At 41.5% G+C, this 15,201-nt stretch overlaps 1 protein-coding gene across 1 annotated transcript; it reads left to right on the forward strand.

Annotated features, from left to right (window-relative positions):
• The first annotated feature begins 303 nt into the window (after nt 1–303).
• On the forward strand, nt 304–14,850 carry CGRRF1 (cell growth regulator with ring finger domain 1). Its single transcript, XM_075282546.1, has 6 exons — nt 304–459; nt 2,466–2,605; nt 3,586–3,763; nt 8,768–8,915; nt 12,243–12,350; nt 13,103–14,850. The coding sequence occupies exons 1-6, from the start codon at nt 356–358 to the stop codon at nt 13,388–13,390; spliced, it is 966 nt and encodes a 321-aa protein (XP_075138647.1). The 5' UTR covers nt 304–355; the 3' UTR covers nt 13,391–14,850.
• Nucleotides 14,851–15,201: the final 351 nt, after the last annotated feature.

A 15,201-nucleotide genomic window follows, 5' to 3' on the forward strand; every position in this document is an offset into this window, starting at 1 on the left:
AAGCCTGTATTTTCACCACTGTGATCCGATCTGCTGTACAAGGTCAGTAAAGTTTCATGAAATAAATCGTAAAGATATTGCTCGGTGATCGGATAGCGATGGGTGTAAAGTTTAGGACGTCACATACTGCTTAACGTATACCTAGGTAATAACTCCAGGTTCCAAAACCAACATGGCCGCTAAGCATTCCATGACATATGGTCATGTGACTACTACGTCACGTACTAGTGGCCAATCAGTGTGGCAGGAAGAACGACAGCTTACCGCTACGGCAGCTTGGATGGAGCAAAACAGTAGCAAAAGCATTTGTTTCGTCTGTTATGTTGTGACTAGGGTTAGACTGCCTGGCGCGGCGATGCCAGCGATATTTCTGGCCACATTATACGAATATTCTCCTCTCTTCTACATTACCGTGGTGTCTGTCTGCTTTGTAGTCACTTGCGGAATAGTACTGGGATGGTGAGTGACTATGTATGCTTTCTTACGGGCTGCCATCTGTTTCCTTTATATCTTCTTGCAAGACACCTGACACACACAGTGAGATTCATTAAAACTAGTGCAAGGGAAAGTGGAGCAGTTGTCAGATTCCAGAGCTATCATGTTGCTACTAATGCCACTTATCTAGAGGCCACACATCCTGTCACTTCTAAGAGACTTCCAGGGTAGTGATCTCCAGCAGCCCCATAGGAATGACAGAGGACTGGACTACAACCATCAGACCCCCTGATCACAAAGTAATTCTGTATCCCATGGATATGGAATAAGAGTCATCAGTGGAACATCCCCTTTAATCCATATGGAAATCAAATCAGCAATCTGATTGGTTACTACGGACAACTGCTCTACTTTATCTTTCACCCATTTTGATAATAACGTAATAAAATTGACCCCGATTTTACAAGTATTTTTGACTTTTGATTTGGACCAGGAGGTTACCCAAATGGAATGAAACTGAACAATTTGAGATTTGTCTCAGACAAAGTAAAATGGCTGCTGTGAGTACACGATAGCAGGATCACCGCCGCTATTATCAGCAGTTGTCTCGCTAAGAGAAGAGCTGCTATTAAATTCAATAGTGGCAGCAGCTCTCCTGTGATTCGCCCATCTCTAATCAAGACTTGTCAGTCTGTATGTTAAAGGGGTGATGCCACAAACATAACCCCTTTTTGGGGGTCTGACCAATCCTGAGAATGGGAAGTGTTTTTCTTTCACCATGAATGCATCTGCAGGAAAATCTGACGAACCCCTGGTGGATGCAGACAAACCCAGACGTCACAATAACAGCTGTATTGCGTTTTTGAAAAAAAAAGTCTCAGTCGTACTAATATGCATGAGACTTTTCTCAGCATTTCAATATCCCCAGTACGGTAGATGTTTGCACATTAAATATGGCACCTACTCAAAAACAGAACAGGCGCCACAATGCCAGGTCTCCTCTGTTTTACATAGCAGAGACTCTGATCGTGAGCATTTAGTATATCTGAGGTCATTAAGGGTCTTAGCAGCAGTACCACCACCAATCAGCAATTTATCCTCTGTTCTCTGGATAGAGGGTAAGTATTGTTCTTTGCATATCGTATTCAGGGAACCGTGACCACAGATGATTTTAATGTCAATTTTCACATTTTAGCTTAAATTGAACCTTTTACCATCTCGACCAATTTAAGGTTAATAGGTGTCACTACACTGATTCCTGCACAAGTGAAATGTTTTCTCTAGTCCCCACTGTTCCTGAGCGACAAGCGCAGTTAGTTTTGGTGCCTGATGTGCTATTACTGTAAGCTCCGTAATGTCAGATGGGCCAATGCCAATGAATTGTCAGACAACAAGAGATTACTCAGAATCACCCCTTGTCTGTTTCTGCCTGGCACTGCCTTCCTGACAGTACAGAGCCTAAATAGCATATCAGGCACTACAACTAACAGCATTGATTGCTCGGAATGGTGGGGCTAGAGAAAAAAATTCTAACCGTTCCAGAATCCAAGGAGCAGCACTTATCAAATGATTTAAAGAACTGGATATGTTAGAGGTGGTGAAAGGTCCTCTTTAAAGAGACAAAATAAGTTCAGTGAGCTTGCATAAGGGCGTTAAGTCAGATATATCTAATGCAGGTTTCCTCATCCTACTAACAAACTGTTGACTACAGTGAAGTTTGCGACAGGAGGAGAAAGCATATACTATCAGACTGCAGGGCGTGATTCTTTGCAAGGGCAAATAAATTCAATTGCGCAGCCCTACTGCAGAGCAATCATGGCTGCCAATGACAAAAATGCAAATCTGCCCTAACCGCTCCCTCTTAAGGTTTATAAAAAAAAAGAAAATGATAATGTGTCTTAGGTTATAATTACACTCTTTTCCTTATTTTCTGAAGAATTTGAGATTTTTCTGATGTTTAAAATGATCAGGAAATATGCTGAACTAAAGCAACTTTCTTCTATAAGTGACATTGTTTTTTCTTATTGCAGGCGTGGCTTGGACGTACCTGTTATACTGAGAAACTCAGATGAGACTAATTCCAATACTTTAATTTGTAAAAAACAGATGAAGGAAGTGCGGAACCCCTTTGGCCTAGAAATAGTTAATCCAGATACTGCCTCACTGGATAGTAAGTAATTCTTGAGGAAAACAAGAGAAAAGTTCCCCCATATTTCTGTGTAATATGCCGATTACATAATAAGAAATATCCCAGGTCTCTCAAGGTGGCGCTATATGTAACAACACTCATCACTTGAAGATAGAATAGAATCCCTTTTGGGGTATCTCTGTGAGCTCCTGGCATCTTCTGCATTTGTTTACATGGGTAGTTTCCTGTTCTGTTTTCCTACAACTACCATGATACATTGGTCTTCACTCAGAGCTGACTCACACCACCTCACCTCCCTCATACACCCTCCCTGTTTCCATAGCTAGCCTGCCCAACTAACTAACTCAACCACCCACCCCATCATACTTACCTGTCTTCCTGTCTGGATCTTCTGGGCATGGGACATTACTTCTTTCTAGGGGGACGGCTCCTCCTCTTCTTGACGTCTGCCGTTGCCTGCACAATAAAACCGGAATGCCAGCATGAGCTTTAGCTGGCACCCCAGCTCTATTGCGCAAGCATGGGGGGTCCAGCAGACGTCAAGAAGAGGTGAAATCGGCTTCCCCTAAAGGATGCAATGTGCCCAGAAGATCAGGACAGGAAGACAAGTAAGTATGATGGTGTGGGGTTAGTATAGGTGATGTTCTGTTTCTGTTAACAGGGAAACTGAGTATCACCGGAAAATCTGAAAATGTGCCTGGGGCAGTCACATGACCACCATGGCTATCAAGATAAATATACATTTTTTGTAAACTAAGTAAGTCAGAAGTTAGGCAGGGGAGGGTGTTTATCTTAGAGTAGAAATATAATTTTAACCCTGTTAAGTAACAGGATGATGCTGGAGAGTGACAATGCCAAATCTCCATAGTCATTCACATAAACATGGTTAGATGTGAACGCAAGGATGATGGCGGTAGAAAACCAAGCGCTTATTTGTCAGATATTGTAGAGGGAGAGATAACAGCTGATTTATTCCTGTTTTGTTTGCTTTCTTTACACAGAAGGGGTTACAGTGAGACCAAACTGTCTGGAGAAATGTATTCTGTCTTGTTACTGGGGATGCAGTGTGCAGAAAGTGCAAGAGGCTCTGCAGAAACATGTCTACTGCTTCCAGATACAGACCCCTGGGGTACTGGAGGATGCCTTGTATGGTGAATATATGTACAAAGAGCAGCATGTGTATCCTTTTCCATTCAGATTGCAGTTCAGATATTTCCTGTTTTCTAATGTAGTTTAGGAATTTTCACCCATTCCATTACTTAGCTTGTAATAATGCTGAGTTCCAACCTGTATTGTACACAAGAGCTATACTCCCCATTCTGCTGGTGGGGTCACTGATATTACTTAAGCTGGTACTGATCCTGAGCGCCATCCTTTAATACACTTCAGAGCTGCACTCACTATTTTGCTGGTGAGGTCACTGATTATATATATGACTTTACTTGTCATCTTGTAATGATCTGGAGTTATATCCTGTATGACACTCCAGAGCTGTTCTCACTATTCTGCTGGTAGAATCGCTGGATTATCCCCCCACCTTCAGAGTACACACACTGTATTACGTTACTTATCCTGTACTGATCCTGTGTTGTACCATCTTATATTCCAGAGCAGCACTCACTCTTCTCGTGGCAAATTCACTATATACATACATTGAAATACTTATCCTGAGCTCATCTAGAGTTACATCCTATATTATACTCCATTATACTGCGCTCACTATTCTGCTAGTGGAATCACTGTATGCATACATTATATCATTACATTACATATGCATGATACTCTCCTGTATCTCTTTAATTGGAAAAATCAACAACCATAATGTTAACATGAGTTATAAGTTACACAACCAAATAAGTAACATCAACATCAAAAACTTAGTCATTATAAAAATATCAAAACAGAAAGTTCACAGCAATTGAGAAAATTAATTACATAGTTACATCCATACATACACAGCACTTATATATACACATACCCCAACCAAATAGACAAAATTTTACTTTCTTTGAGTCCAAGGCAGCACTGATGGGTCTGAAGTTTGATAATTACTTTGAGGAGATCTTGCAGAAGAGATTCAGATGGAGTGGCTATCATCGTATTGTCTAGATAGGGAAAAAAACTGATAGTGTCAATTCTACTATCTGCGTTTGGAAACCACACTGCTGTAAATCTGAAGCCATGCAGGCCACTTTTGTGGTGTAGATAGGTGATAGTCTGGCGATATGTTGCAATTTGCGCCACATCCTTCGTTCTGCACCTCACTTATCACTTTCCGTGAATGTGGATGGGGACACCTTGATCTGACAGATCTTGGTGTAGATTCTGGCACATGCGTCTGAGCCAGATTTATGAGGCTGGAGTCTCTTGATAAATCAGACATGCCTTGCACCCTTTATTAAAGGGGTATTCCCACCTCACATACTCATCAGTCTTTACTGCTGTAAAATCTTCTTTCTTCCTGGTTTCTTGCATCATTTGGTGGGCGGGGTTTCACATGCAACCTGCCGTTTAGCTCCACCCCCAATTCACGTGTAGCTCCTCCCACCCATATTGGACTATGAAGTACAGGAAGCAGCAACTCCATTCTGTGTTACATACAGAGACTGCCTGTCTCTGCCATAATGAACACAATTGTATTAGCTAGCCTGATAACTGGGAGAACAGAAGAAATGAAAGCAGCTCCTCTCCTCTCCTCTATCTGAGTGCAGGACCTAGGTCACATGGTGTAGACACAGGATTAGCTAGAAACACAGGCTCACTCCCTGCACTTAGCCCCTCCTCCCTCCCCCCTGAGAGCAGCAGATACATCACTTGACTCATGAGCAGCTAAGTCAGGGCTGTGGCCACAAAGAATTGAATAAAGTAAGATAGTGGACAAACAAAGCAGTTTTGCTGAAGCAATGTATTTAGGAAAAGTCTTACATTCACATTAACAAGCAGTATAGATAGGATCCTTGTGATGGGACAACCCCTTTAAGACTTGTATACAAAATGCTGATTTTACTAAATCTATCTTTCAATGTCTTAATGGGGTTGGCCACTTTCAGACCAAATTTGACAAACAAATGTACAATAAAAAGATATACAATTTTCCAATATACTTTGTGTATCAATTCCTCACGGTTTTCTAGATCTCTGCTTGCTGTCATTCATTCTGTTACTTCTAGAGGATAAAACTCTGACCATGGTCATGTGATTTACGGTCCATGGTCATGTGACGAGCACACAGGTGATGCTCGTTACAGTCACAGTGCAGTAATCAGACATCTGCCTGGTAATCAGCTGTACACCTGTGTGCTCATCACATGACCATGGACCGTAAATCACATGACCATGGTCAGAGTTTTATCTTCTAGAAGTAACAGAATGAAGGACAGCAAGCCGAAATCTAGAAAACCGTGAGGAATTGATACACAAAGTATTTTGGAAAATTGTATATCTTTTATTGTACATTTGTTTGTCAATATTGGTCTGAAAGTGGCCAACCCCTTTAAGTAACGCTAGGTTAGAGCCAGACCACTAAAACAGAAGTTACACATTCACACCAAATCAACACTGAAGTGGCAAAATAAAAAAGTCTTCCATGCTGGACTTTTTTCTCCGTTTCTGGAGACTCCGACGTGGATATGAACTCGATTTATGATTTTTGTGTTGGGCTGCATTCATAGCCTTCCTCAACCATCATAAAAACAAATTGCAAGTTGTCAAAACAATGTTCTGGATTCAAATACCTGATTCTCCGACACCATCTATGACTTTCTGCATGGCGTAGGTTTTGCAGAGTAAGTGCACCCACCGTTCCTTCCCATCCCTCATTAAAATTTTTACCTTGCTCATTTGCACTGTATCCCGTATATTGTGTCCTAGTAACATTTGCAACCTCATTATTTGGCTGAAGAAGGCTGAGAGTATGATCATGACTCAGTAGTGACTGTATTGTGGATTGAAGGGCAGCTTATTCATGGAGAAAGTGGACAAAAGAGCGTCCCTGACATATGCACCCTTTACTGGTAAAAATACTTGGAATGGCAGATTATAGGCAGCCCAGCCATAGATGTGCGGATGTGTCGTCGCCTCTGTGGGAACAGAAATTATTACAGTTATTCAGTTATATGACTCAAATTGCTGTTGTATCACACATCACATTGTATCGCATGTCTGTGAGAGTCTGTATACACCTAATCCTTCTCACAGCTGAGGGTTTGTTATAATTGTATCTAGTTAAGTCGATTCTCCGTGAGCTTAAAACATCAGCAACACAAACTCTTTCTGTCCTTATAGTTTGCTACAATGTGTCATTGTAGGTAAAACTTATCAAACTCAAAGTATTGTCTAGACTGGATGCAATTGTAGCAAATGCTTAGTTGTGAGAAGTGTTAGATCTATAGATCTGTTCTGATCTATGCACAGATCAGCCGTTCCAGCGACGGGGAGCACATACAGGCTGCTCTTATTCAAATAATAGGAGCAGCACTGTAGCCTATATATTAGTGGTCCTGGGGAGTAACTGACATGTGCTCCCTATGCACTGCTGTAACTTCTGTCTCCCTGGAGAAGGGGCAAACCTAGTGTCTCTGCTGCCTGAGGTGACCTATAGAAAGGCAAAAAATACCAAACGCAGCAATATTTGATTCCATGATGGGGCCCCCCTAATTAAAATTGGAGGTCATCCCCTCTGGTTGCAGATCAAAAATTACCTTATTTGGTCTGCACACAGTATAATGCCCCCTCTACTGGCCCTCACAGTATATTATCATCTTTACTGGCACCCACATTGTATTATCCCTTTTATTGTCTCCACACACAGTGTAAGACCCCCTTTACTGTCCCTCACATAGTAAATTGCCCCCTTTACTAGTTCCCACACAATATATTGCCTTTTTTACTGGTCTCCGCACAGTAAATTCCCCTTTCACTGATCCTCACAGTATATTGCCCTCTTTCCTGGTCCTTTCACAGTATATTGTCCCCTTTACTGACCCCCACACAGTATATTGTCCCCTTTACTGACCCCCACACAGTATATTGTCCCCTTTACTGACCCCCACACAGTCTATTGTCCCCGTTACTGACTCCCACACAGCATACTGTCCTCTTCTTTTTGTCCCCCACACAGTATATTGCCCCTTTTTTTTGGTCCCCATACAGTGATATGTTAGTCTTAGATTTCACCTGACTTTTCCAAGATTCTTGGGCTCAGCTCAAATCTGAAACATTTGAGGTTCATCACCAACAAAGCACTATTATACTCTGTCGTCTCCTTGGACTCGACAATATAATAATTGAGAAAATAATAATACTTATATCACCTTGCTTAACCTCTGGGCATATTTACAGCATCCCATGGCATCTAGGGTCCTCCTCAGACTGTTGTCTGATGGTATGCACCACAGTTGAGAGCTGTGATTGGGTAATAATGGTCATGTGGGGTGCACTGAGCATAATGATGTCATGCTGCTCGCACACCTCCATGTGACTGCTGACGCCCAGTCACAAGTCTCAGCAGTGACCTTGGCCCATGAGACATCAAATGCAAGCCTGAAGAGAATGCTGGGGGCTGCTGGATGTCCAGAAGAGGTGAGTATATGTGTTTATTGTTTTTCCTAACCTCCCCTGATACCGCTGAAGTTCGGCCGCTACTTATTTGATTATGCCAATAGGTAGCGGCCCATATTATACTCACCGATTACCGCACCTGTCACATCTTGCCTCGGATTTTGCCTCCAGAGCGCGTACGTTAAAGAACCCAGTAGCGCCCTCTGGACAAAGGAAGAAGCGAAGCCCAAAATAGACAAAAGAGTAAAATATTGGCCACTATCTGCTGGAATAAACCAATAGGTTTAACCTAAGGCTAAAGGGCCTGGATGCTTTTAGGATAGCTGATGTGCACAAGGTCCAGGTGTCTGAACCCTACTGATTCCTTACATCAGTATAAAAAAAATCTATTTGGGGCCAGAAAACTCTTTTAACCTCCACATTGTACTTGGAATAAAAACTTAGGTATACCCTAGGCCACCTGGAATTCATGGAATATATCAGTCACTTTGCATTGAACTCTGTAACCACTGATTCATTGTGTCAGCAATGTGGTGCAGTGAATAAGATCCCCCTCTTAATCATTGTCTGCCCTGTCTGCCTCTTATATCATGATCACAGCATTTTCCCTTAACACGCATTCAGTGTGCAGAAACAAAGCAAGGAAGAAATATTAATTCAGCTGCAAGAGGACAACAAGATAGAAGATTTTGGCCCTGTGCCTCGGACTTGTTATCCTCTCATAGCCCTGCTGACAATGTCTGATGTGGATGACCGGGAGTTATACCCTATTGTAAGTCTGCACTAATGCATGAATAGCTATTTACACACGCACATGATTGATGATTATGTATGGGCGCGCTCTGCTCTGACTAAGTTTTTGTCCTTGTTTTTACTGGATGAAGATCAGAAAGTTGTGGTTTGTTGCTTTCAGATCACATTTCAGCATGGTGGTATAAAGGGAAGCCCCGGACTCGGAGTTAATTATTTGCATATTTTGAGAACCGATTATAGAAAGTCCCCGTCTTTCCTAATCTTACTGACATACTTGTTTGATACCGCACCTGTTGTCTGGACACCACAGCCGCGGCCATTTTGTCAGAGTATTGTTTGAAATGTTGGAGAGCTGTACAGACCTAATACTTCTCCCATCTGGGTGTTTGCTACAGTTGTATTCAGCCAAGATAATCTTCTGCACTAAGGCAGGGTTCACACTACCGTTGGATTCCGTTATGAAGGTGTCCGTTTAAAAATAAAAATTAACGGATACTAACTGATGTTAATGTGTCCGGTCTTTTTAACTGATCCATTTAATGAACGACTGGCATCCATCATGAATCCATATTTTTAACGGACACAAAAGTCCTGCATGTAGAATTTTTCTATCCATGATCAAAAAAACGGACCTGTAGCGGATTGGGTGTATAATGGACACTAACAGGCACAAATTGTCGGTAACCAACGCAAGATAATATCCCACTGAAATCAATGGAAACTTTAACGTATTTGTGACAGTTCATCTACTGTCCGTTGCTAAAATCTTGTAATGGACAATAGCAACGGAAACTGTTGACGGTCTCCAACGGTAGTGTGAACTCCCCCTAAGCAGTCACAAGTGCAATATTACATTGTGACCGGCACTGATACATTGTAGCAAGCTGTCAGGACAGGAGGGAGACTTGTTCTGTTGATGTGATTCGCTCTCAGAGGACTGTCTAGACTGGATGCAGTTGTAGCGAAAACTCACCTGTGACTAGGTGTGGACAGATTTTCAGCCAGAGATTTTAGTGAGGAATTGAAATAAAAAGTTGCAGAACTATGGAAGGAAAAATATTATTTACTTATATGTAGAGTAAATTGAAATACAGAATTCATTTTAACCCATTAAAAATGTAGCTCTTGTAGGCCTTAGGGATGCAGCGTTTTTGGTTTTGTTTGTTTTATCTCCATTTTCTTAAAGGGATTCTATCAATAGGAAAACTCATTTTTAACTAAGCATGTATTTGCTAATTAGCATATCAATAAAAGCGGGTTAACTCAAAAACGGCTGAGGGGATTAACAAATTAAAGGTATGTCTGGAATAGACGCTGCTGTTAGGAAGGGCGTTCCTGACTGACTGTCAGAAATGCCCTTCTGACACTGAAAAGTTACGGTACCCGCACCGATAGCTCTTCACCGGCGGCACAGAACGTGAAAGCCGATAGTACGCTGAATTCACCACACTGTCAGCTTTCTAGCAGTGTATTACACCGCATGTGCCCCATGAGGTGAAAGGTCCTCTTTAAGGAGACTCATTATAAGCTATTCATGCATTGGTACTATACGCCAGCCCTGCTACACTCTCTGAATCCAAACTATTCCGGACGATTGCTGGTACTGTCACAATGCTGTGGGCTCACTATACCACATTTTTTTAGGAATGCCCTAGGATACAGATATTTTGGAAGGAAGTCCTTCTGCTAATGGATGCTCCCTTTATTCAGGGAGTGTCCTTGAATCCCTGGACCTCAAGGTTCTTCTTTTACTTGTGTACTGCTGCCAAGATCCTTATAGCTAAACACTGGAAAAATGTTGCTCCCAACCCCCTTTTTCATAGGTACTGAATTAATTTCTTGAATGAAAGATGTCCATAGCCTGGGGTTCTTGACTGCCTCTTTGGATAATACATTTGAGAAACTCCCGGATCTAGAACCTGTGGGGCACATACTGCATTCTACAAGGTCTTTGATGGTCCTTTCCCACACCCTCCATCCCTGCTGTCCTTTCCTCTTGTACTCCCCTTGTCAGTTGCTGACCCTTCTCTTGTTCTTATCTTTTGTTTTATGTCAATATCTGTTGACTTATTGCTAGTTTGTTCCAGATACACCCTATTGCTTTTCTATTCAAACTGCAGGTTTCCTTTTCTGAAAACCTTTAATAAAATTACAGTTAAAAAAAAGACTTGAAGCAAAGAAATTGTAATAGATTTTTTTATATTTCAATTGATGTAACTTTATGAGGGCTTGTTTTTTGTGGGACATGCTGTTGTTTTTATTGTTATTGATTTTTATATGGCTTTTATGGAATTTTTTGCAAAGTGGGATGAACAGAAGCCATCCTGCCATTGTCATCTTTTAGATTTATTTTTACTGTATTTGATGTGTGCGGGATAAATACTGCCTTAGTTTTATAGTATGGATTGTTATGGTTGCAACAATACACCCCTCTGGCAGGGCTTATTAGCAGTACCACACTGACAGATCTGGCTCCTTTATTAGACCCTTCAATGCCATGACAAGCCATTGGCACACTTCATATTGTACACGCTAACACAGCAAATAGACATCATAGTAGAAGGTCCTTTGCTTGGGCCCCCTGACTAATCGATGTATTACATGTGTCCATGCAGGGAGTGAATGGTGAAGGAGCCGCACATGTGCAGGTCTCTTTTTATTCATATCTATAGGAGTTAGGGAAATAGCTGAGGCTACTTGCTTGCCTTGGGCTGCTCCCACCCTTTCTAAAATGGGCGTTTAACTTGACACAAGTAAAGATTACATAAAACTGTAACAAACTGTGTCGTAGTCAGTCATGAGACCCTCGGCTCTGGGTGTGGCAGCCAAGAACGACACAGCTCACCTCCCTGCTATCAATCTTGTGTTCCTGAAATCTGAGATTTAGGAGGCAAATGTGGAATTTGGCATTCTGCTGACTCAGACATTTCAGTAATGGCCAGCAGGAGCTTAGGTAGAAGAGCGCGTCTACCATGTGGAGGTGATTTCCCGCTTCCCTTGTTTTGCTGACTGATAAATTCAGTCTTTTCCAGCAAATAGAGGATTTAGCCTAAACCTTTTCCTGACTCATTGGCATCAGTGTTTCTGCACTACTGACAATCACATGGCAGATCCAGTAACTGGTGTGGGCACACAATATACTTACTGTACTCTATGCTTTAACTGACTTTCTTATAGCTGAATAGGAAAAACCTTCTTATTTACTTTGCATTTCAATTTCTTCCTATTTCAATATCTCTGCTTGTTGTCAGTGGATGGGACTGGTTGTTTCTTGACTGCTATCATTGCTCCCCAGTACAGCAGACATCGCTAAATGTATATTTACAGTAACGTGTTCTCCTTACAGGTGTCCATGCTCTCCATCATTCACATTCCAGACAGAAGTTACAGGATGCCCTGTAGGATATTGTATCAGTACCTCCTAACTTCACAAGGTCAATTCTATGACCTAAAGGTAAATATTTTCAGTGACTGGTGAAACCTTGTGTTATAAGCATAAAAATGAGCTGCATGCTTGAATAGAGATGAGCTGCAGTACCAGAGACAGCCCTTGGGCAAGAGGGGAACACTTTGATAAAAGAAAAAAAAATCAAGACCATTTAATTAAAAAAAAAGAAAGAAAAAAAACTAACCCTAGAAATAAACAATAAATGTAAAAAGGAGATGATCTTGCCAACACTATCTGTGAGTCTGCATATTCTTATCCACTAGAAATCCCACCGGGAACAAAGGGGTTAATCTCCTGATCTGTTCCATTTTTGTGACTTAGCCTTAAAGGGAACCTGTCAGGACAATTTGGGACACTAACCACCCACAGGTCCTTATGGTCTGGGGATTTAGTGTCTCAAATAGCCTTGTTATAAAGTCTGCAGCTCTGAAAAAATATCCTTTATACTTACTCAGCATCTGTACTCCCAGTGTCTGAACAGGGGGTAAGTGAAGCTGGGGAAGTATACCTTGGCTTGACTCTTCATGCATCCAATCTTGGGCACATGCACAGTAAAGCAGAGATATACTTCTCCGACTTCACTGAATCACTGTGCAGGTCCCGGGAGCACCAGAGATGAGTCTGATGCGGCTCATTGGACTCATTTCTAGGTAACTTTAAAGTGTATTTTTATTTTTAGTGTTCCTTCAAGAATAAGATTATTTTAGTAATGATGCTTAATGAATGTTTTTATGATTTTTTATGATTTTTTTTTTTAGCAACTTTATATGTCTGTGAGTGATAACCCAGCACAGTCAACAGAAGCTACAACAGAGGATGTATCCATGGATAAAGAGCTGCTAGAGAAATTGGGAATATCAGACGAGGAGATGCAAGAGAACACTGTCAAAGACTGTGTTGTATGCCAGAATGACTCTGTAAATTGGGTATTGTTACCGTGCCGACACGTGTGCCTGTGCAATGGATGCCTAATGCATTTTCAGCACTGTCCAATATGCAGACAATTTGTTCAAGAAACATTCCCTCTGCGTAGCAAGATGGAGTAATGCACTGCTGCTAACATACTACTGCAACAATATGCCATGCACTACTTGAGTCACCTTACAACACATGCTCTGTCCTTGTCTAAAGGGTACCGGTCCAAAAAAAAATTTTGTAAATGAAGTTAAGGCGAATATAAGAGCAATTTTAATATATCTTATAAAAGGAAAGTGCTCCTGTCTCCTTATCAGCTTCTCTCCTGCCTGCTAAAATGCTCAATTCACTGCTAGATCCATCTTTACTGAAGACAGACTGCAATTCAGAGAAGTTTATGAAGAAAGGAGGAGGAGAATTGAGTGAGAAGCACAAAGGTTCTAGATTTCGAGCTCATTAGAAGTTTTTTCACATCTGTACTGCTCACTACTACTAACCCTGCTGATGAAACTGCGGTAAAACTGCTAGAAGTGCTATGCAGCAGTTTAGCAGGCAGGAGAGGAGCTGATAAGAGGATATGAAAGCATTTTCCTCTTACAATATAATTACAGTATAATATATATTACAAGGTTTCTTATATTCACCTGAACTAGGGTTGGGCGATTATGACCTAAATCAAATTGTGATTAATTGGGCATTTTACCTCGATTACAATTAATGGTGGTTATTTAGGTCATGCCCTTGTTATTATACTTTAGAGTCTCTTCAGGTAATCAAACTTAAAAACAGGGTTCCTCTCCTGGGCTTCGGCGCTGTCTTCGGGCTTTCTGTCTGACATCAGGACACAAGATTCAGTGGTCACGTGGGTTTATGCAACATTGTGATTCTTGCATCTATGCGTCATAACGCCACGTGACCCGCAGAGGCTCACTCACAGGCCTCATCGGTCCCTAATGTCAGCCAGAAGACCCAAAAACAGCAGGGAGTCCAGGAGAGGTGACTAACCCTGTTTTTTTATGTTTGATCACCCCGCTTGTTATACTTTGGGGTCTGAAGAGGCCCCAGAGTATAATATTAACTTTTCTGAATCGCATATGTTTGGTCCAAACAAAACTGCAGGTAGAACCTCACAAATATTGTATTAACTAAACCGAAATAACAGACATGAGCAAAATCACGTCGGTTATCCTGGTTGATGTTCGGTTTCAGTTACTTTTCGATTAATCGCCCGGCCCTGACCTAAAGTATTAATTTACAAAAAAAATATCCTTAAAGTCTGGTGACAGATATTGCTTAAAATGAATGAACTCACTTTAACATCATCTTGTTTTTTTATTTATTTCAATAGTTTCTAAATTCTGTTCAGATCTTTATAGTGGTTGGATGAATTGTTCTGATACAGAGCTCCAAATCAGTTTTGTGCCATGCAGGTAATTGTTAATACTCTTTCTTTCTGCAGCTCAACTAGAGGAAGATTAGAAGCTTCCTGCATATACCGTATATACTCGAGTATAAGTCGACCCGAATATAAGCCGACCCCCCTAATTTTACCACAAAAAACGGGGAAAACTTATTGACTCGAGTATAAGCCGTGGGGGGAAAATGCATGACATTCTGTTTGTGCTCATGTTAATCCTACCTGGCTTCAGGCCTATATGGTAATATCCCAGACGTCACGTGGTCTGGGATATTACCATATAAGCCCAAAGCCTGTGGTAGTAGTAATAGCCTGTTGCCATACTGGCCCAAAGCCTGTGGTAGTAGCAATAGCCTGTTACTGCTAGCACAGGCTTTGGGCCTGTATGGCAACAGGCTATTACTACTACCACAGGCTTTGGGCCTATATGGTACTGCTAGCACAGGCTTTGGGCCTATATGGTAATATCCCAGACCATGTGACGTCTGGGATATTACCATATAGGCCCGAAGCTGGCTAGAATTA

Source organism: Leptodactylus fuscus, chromosome 7, assembly GCF_031893055.1.
Source record: "Leptodactylus fuscus isolate aLepFus1 chromosome 7, aLepFus1.hap2, whole genome shotgun sequence".
Classification (NCBI taxonomy): domain Eukaryota; kingdom Metazoa; phylum Chordata; class Amphibia; order Anura; family Leptodactylidae; genus Leptodactylus; species Leptodactylus fuscus.

What these genes read in the sequence shown, in the direction of transcription:
- CGRRF1 (XM_075282546.1), top strand. Translation starts at nt 356, where the DNA reads ATGCCAGCGATATTTCTGGCCACATTATACGAATATTCTCCTCTCTTC. An exon ending in TGCGGAATAGTACTGGGATG is followed by an intron (nt 460 to 2,465) that starts GTGAGTGACTAT and finishes TTCTTATTGCAG; the next exon opens with GCGTGGCTTGGACGTACCTG. An exon ending in AGATACTGCCTCACTGGATA is followed by an intron (nt 2,606 to 3,585) that starts GTAAGTAATTCT and finishes TTCTTTACACAG; the next exon opens with AAGGGGTTACAGTGAGACCA.